Here is a 5,638-nt window from a genome sequence, read left to right as displayed (position 1 = left end):
CAACAACGGTGTTTCCTTTGGGGTCAAGTCCTTTGATCTCATATATAAAACCAAGAAGCGGGACAAATATTTTACAGTAAATTAGAACGCAGAGTCTCTCCCATCACCCCCAATTTCCGAGGACGTCAATCGCAACCACGCATCTTTGCTAGAAGAGATGGAGGAGCATTCGCCATGGGAAAGGGGGACGTAATAAAACCCAAGGGCCCTGTCCACAGAACCAGTAAAGCTGGGGCAAAGACGCCTGATGGCACACCACCCGGAAAACCGAAGCGTCTTCTTTGACCGCAGGGTCATAAAGATTTACTACTTCCTCCAGGAGAAGCCACAGGCCAGCTGGGACACGGGAGCCGGAATTCGGGACCTTGCGTTCCGTGTCCTTGGTGCGCTCCAGGGCGCGGCTGAGTTCCGGGCGCGCGGCTAAGTCCTCGGCTCCAGAGAGCCCGGCCGCGATGAGTCCGGGAGGAGAGCGGAGCTGGAGGCCGCCGGGGGATTTCTGCCTAAACTTTATCACCAACTCTTTCCGAGAGCACAAACGTGGGGCCGAGTCCGGCAGCGGCGCGCAGAATGCCAGTATCTCCAAGCTCGAGGCACCGGAGCGCTCCGAATCCCGCGCCCGCCCCCCGCAGGCCTGGCGCATGGAGAGCTACACCCTCGGCCGAGCGGAGAGCGACCTGAGAGGCGCCACCACAAACCTGCACCCGCATCTCCAGCCCCCAAAGCGGAGGCGGCGGGAGCTGGAAGCTGGGCGAGGGGCGGGCGCGCGGCGGGCGGAGGAGGAGGGCAGCGCGGTGAAGGGGAGGAGCCGCGGGGACAGACGGCCGCGCGCACCAACCCGGCGCCGGCTGGCAGGAGCCGCGCAGAGGCTGGCCGGAGCGCGTTGCAGCCGCTCGGCGTAGGGAGAGTCGGGTAGCAGCATTCTCCGGGCGCCGCTTTCGCTTGGCGGCGGCAGCGGGGTCTTTTCGGCTCCTATACCTTGTTGGCTAGAAGCTAGTGGTGCCAGGGGCGGGGTGGGCAGGGTAGCGCTGGGGATCCGGGCGCCTTTGCCCAGAGGTGTGATTGCGGGGTCCTTCGGGCCAGTCGGAGACTGCGGAGCGGCGTCGGCGCTGCCCGCCCGGGCATCCTCTGGGTGATGGAAGAAGAAACCGCTGCCTCTGCAGCCGTTGCGGGGTCGCGCTGCTCCCCATCGCCGCTGCTGCCAGAGAGATGGGAAGATTCGCGGCGCTGAGGCCGAGAGCGAAAGAGGCAGAGCCGCTGTGCCGGGGACTGGGTCCCATGTGAACCCCCTCTCCCTGCCGCCCCCAGCCGGCTTCGCCCCCCGGAGCGCCGTGCGCGGGCGAGGAAGGGAAGCTGCGGTCTCAAGAGAGTGGAGGAGACGCCGTTCGAGACAAGGCGCTCCGGGCACTCGGCGGAGCGGGGAGCAGGAGGTCGGGCCCGGTGAAAGTTTCCTTTCCCGAGCCGCGGGACGCCCGCTGCTCGGACACTGTTCAGGACTCAGGCTGCCGAGGGCCGGTGAGTCCCGCGGCCCTTTCTAAGGTTCGGGGACCCGCGGCAGGAGAGAGCGGACAAGAAATCGAGGGACGAGTGGCAGCTGAACCAACCGCCGGGCCGCGTACCCGGGCCGCTCCGGGACGCGCCCTCGGCTCCAGGTGAGCTGGGGAGCCGACCAGACCCCGGGCTTTACTTAGGCGGAGGTGGGGGGCTAGAAGGAAAATGGGGCTCTCCCACTCACTGCACTTCCCTTCGCAGGTCCTTCCCGGAGCCGCTGCCATGGGAGAGCTAGCTCGGGGCGCTGGGGACCAGCCGCCGCTGCCGCCGCGCCCGCCTAGGAGCAGCGGCCCCAGCTCCCGCGCCTGCAGCGGGTCCGCTGCGTCCCCCACCCGGGCTGCAGGGCCTCCGCCGCTCTGCCGGCCCGGGCAGTGCCTGTGATGAGCCGCAGCCCGCCGCGAGCTCTACCCCCGGGCGCACTTCCCCGGCTTCTCCCAGCCGCGCCCGCCGCCGCGCCGCGCGCCCTGCTCCCGCCGTGGCCCCGGCGCCCGGGCCGCCGCTGGCCCGCGTCCCCGCTCGGAATGAAGGTGTTCCGCAGGAAGGCGCTGGTGCTGTGCGCAGGCTATGCGCTGCTGCTGGTGCTCACCATGCTCAACCTCCTGGACTACAAGTGGCACAAGGAGCCGCTGCAGCAGTGCAGCCCCGACGGGCCTCTGGGCGCCGCGGCGGGAGCTGCGGGAGGAGGCTGGGGGCGTCCGGGGTCGCCACCCGCAGCGCCGCCCCGCGCGCACACCCGCTTGGACTTCCGCACGCCGTACCGCCCGCCCGCTGCTCCCGTCGCGGGGGGGGTGGCAGGGGCCGCGCCCCCTCCGGGCAATGTCAGCCGGGGCGGCGCGGGCAAGAGACAGCTGGTGTACGTGTTCACCACGTGGCGCTCGGGCTCGTCTTTCTTCGGTGAGCTCTTCAACCAGAACCCCGAGGTGTTCTTTCTTTACGAGCCAGTGTGGCACGTGTGGCAAAAGCTGTACCCAGGGGACGCCGTTTCCCTGCAGGGGGCGGCGCGGGACATGCTGAGCGCTCTCTATCGCTGCGACCTGTCGGTATTCCAGTTGTACAGCCCGGCAGGCAGCGGGGGGCGCAACCTCACCACGTTGGGCATCTTCGGCGCGGCCACCAACAAGGTGGTATGCTCCTCGCCGCTCTGTCCCGCCTACCGCAAGGAAGTCGTGGGGCTAGTGGACGACCGCGTGTGCAAGAAGTGTCCGCCTCAGCGCCTGGCCCGCTTCGAAGAGGAGTGCCGCAAGTACCGAACGCTGGTCATCAAGGGTGTGCGGGTCTTCGACGTGGCTGTATTGGCGCCGCTACTGCGCGACCCGGCCCTGGACCTCAAGATCATCCACCTGGTGCGTGATCCCCGCGCCGTGGCCAGTTCTCGCATCCGCTCACGCCACGGCCTCATTCGCGAGAGCCTGCAGGTGGTGCGTAGCCGGGACCCGCGCGCCCACCGCATGCCCTTCCTGGAGGCCGCTGGCCACAAACTGGGCGCTAAGAAGGAGGGTGTGGGTGGCCCAGCCGATTACCACGCGCTTGGCGCCATGGAGGTCATCTGCAACAGCATGGCCAAGACGCTGCAGACGGCCCTGCAGCCCCCGGACTGGCTGCAGGGCCACTACCTGGTGGTGCGGTACGAGGACCTGGTGGGAGACCCTGTCAAGACTCTGAGGAGGGTGTACGACTTTGTGGGGCTGCTGGTGAGTCCTGAGATGGAACAGTTTGCTCTGAACATGACTAGTGGCTCGGGCTCTTCCTCGAAGCCCTTCGTGGTGTCGGCCCGCAACGCCACGCAGGCTGCCAATGCCTGGCGGACCGCCCTCACCTTCCAGCAGATCCAACAGGTGGAGGAGTTTTGTTACCAGCCCATGGCCGTGCTGGGCTATGAGCGGGTCAGCAGCCCGGAGGAGGTCAAAGACCTCAGCAAGACTCTGCTCCGGAAGCCCCGGCTGTGAGAGGGCTTCTGGGGTGATCTGACTCTTAGTGGAGACACCCACAGGATTGTGGTATGTTTAAACAAACACAGCCCAGACCCAAACTGAGGAAGCCCACATATTCTATTATAGATATATAATATAAATAACCACACAGGCATTTGCTGTCCATGTTTTGAGTCATTGAATTCCAAGGAACAGCCCCAACACACACCTCTTGGAAAAGGCAAGACTTGAAAGTTCTGACCAGCCACCTCCCCTCACCTCCCCTGGCCTTTTCTCCCTTCCACTATCTCCCATGTCTTACCCTCTCCCCCACCTGCTTTCTATTTTGAAGTGGGATGCTGATGATATCAAGTTCCAGTAATCCAAATCTTGTTTACAAACTTTTCGTGCTATCTGTGAACATGTAAAACAGTAATTTGGGTGTGGGGGGTGGGGTGGAGAAAGGGGAAGTGATCCAGGAACAAAGAGTCCCATTGGGTATGATCAGCCACCTGGAGGCATTCATCTAAAGTAGACTTTTGTGTCAAAAGCAAAGGTTACATGTGAGTATTAATAAAGGAGATAGTAAATAATACTGTTTTTATATTTGCCTCCATTACTTTGGATTTACCTGTGCTACGGGTCCCATGAAGCTTCAGACAGAACCTGCCCCCACCATCCTGTTTTTCCAGTCTGTTTCCTGGAGGACGGCTAAGGTGGTTGGGGGCGAAGCTTCTGACTCCTTGACAAGAACCAGGGTGGTTTTCTCACATAGATCACAGTTGGGTGCCCCTTCCTGGGCTTGGGAACAAACCTTGAAAACCTTAAGGCAAAAAACAAGAGTAGCAGAGAAAAAAAACATACACTATTTTCCTGTTTAAATGCAAGTGCAGAAAGGAAGAAGCAACACCTTGAAGTTCTGAAGACATTCAGTTTTGACTTAAGACCAGGGAACTTTGAAGCAGCAGAGCTGGTCCTGAGATTGGTTCAGAAAAAGGAGTTTTTTTTTTTTTTTTTAAGTATGTAATTAAAAAAAAAAGAAGTTTGAATGATCCGAACACCAGCCTCAGAAATTGGTTGGAACATATTGATGATGGAAGAACTTCTGTGGCTATAAAAGTGACAGAAGAACATGTGTCTGGAGTGTTTTCTTTCTTTTTTTCCCTGCCTCTGGCGCAGCACTTGAAGGCATCTAAAAACAGGGAAGTTTTATCTGAGAACTAAAAGGGCATTCACAGGCTTTCCTCTTCTTTCTTGCCTTCCATCCAAGTTAATGCAAAAGGGCATGTGAATTTGTAATGTTTTACTTGGGGTACTCAGTGGGGTATGTTGCTTTTCTTTGTCATGTTCCCTAAGTAAATTTGCAAAGGAAATAACATGCTGCTGATAAAATAAGGGTCCAGACCAAGAGCTTTGAGATGTGAAAATGAGTTATGGGGAAGGGGAAAAACAAGTGAGTTAGGAGTTAACGTGTAGGATTTTGAGATGTGGTATCTTCCAGGGAGAAAACCATTGAATTTTCCAGCAGTGGCAATGGTGTTGCTGCCGCCCTGAGCCCGTGTTGCACTGAAGCACTCTGGGGAATGTCATACTACAGTAAGAAGTTATAAGCCCAAATAGGAACAAGAGATAGTGTAGTTATAACCAAAAAAAAAAAAAAACCAAACCCGCTGCCGTCGAGTCGATTCTGACTCATAGCGACCCTATAGGACAGAGTAGAACCACCCTGTAGAGTTTCCAAGGAGCGCCTGGCGGATTCGAACTGCTGACCTTTTGGTTAGCAGCCGTAGCACTTAACCACTACGCCACCAGGGTTTCCAGTGTAGTTATATGTTACATTAAATACGGTACGAGTTCAGTATCATCCTGGCTTTATCTTACTGTGATTTATTTTGAGCTCTCTGAGGGCCAACATGTATAGGTTAAATGCTGAGAATTTCATTGTAGGAAAAAACGTGATGAAAAATAATACGAACATGGGAAAATGTTTTAACACAAGATGATTCTTAAGTATGTAATTCTAACGTAACATCTTAACTATTCACACTTAAGGATTTCAAGAGAAAGCACGGGTTCTTTATTCTTTGAAAAAATAATAATTAGGAGTTGATTTTATAACACATTCTAGAAAGGTTATTAATTTACTGAAATAGTTTATAGTATTTATTAAGCTAGATTAC

The 5,638-nt window shown here is 57.4% G+C and overlaps 1 protein-coding gene across 1 annotated transcript; it reads left to right on the top strand.

Moving 5' to 3' along the window:
- The first annotated feature begins 856 nt into the window (after nt 1-856).
- CHST2 (carbohydrate sulfotransferase 2) lies at nt 857-4,475 on the top strand. Its single transcript, XM_049867610.1, has 2 exons — nt 857-1,649; nt 1,750-4,475. Exon 2 carries the CDS (start codon nt 1,929-1,931, stop codon nt 3,492-3,494), a length of 1,566 nt encoding a protein of 521 aa, XP_049723567.1. The 5' UTR covers nt 857-1,649; nt 1,750-1,928; the 3' UTR covers nt 3,495-4,475.
- Nucleotides 4,476-5,638: the final 1,163 nt, after the last annotated feature.

Source organism: Elephas maximus, chromosome 23 (assembly GCF_024166365.1).
Source record: "Elephas maximus indicus isolate mEleMax1 chromosome 23, mEleMax1 primary haplotype, whole genome shotgun sequence".
NCBI lineage: Eukaryota > Metazoa > Chordata > Mammalia > Proboscidea > Elephantidae > Elephas > Elephas maximus.
Note: the sequence above shows the minus strand (reverse complement) of the source record. Positions and strands in the feature narration are given on the sequence as shown.

What these genes read in the sequence shown, in the direction of transcription:
- CHST2 (XM_049867610.1), top strand. Translation starts at nt 1,929, where the DNA reads ATGAGCCGCAGCCCGCCGCGAGCTCTACCCCCGGGCGCACTTCCCCGG.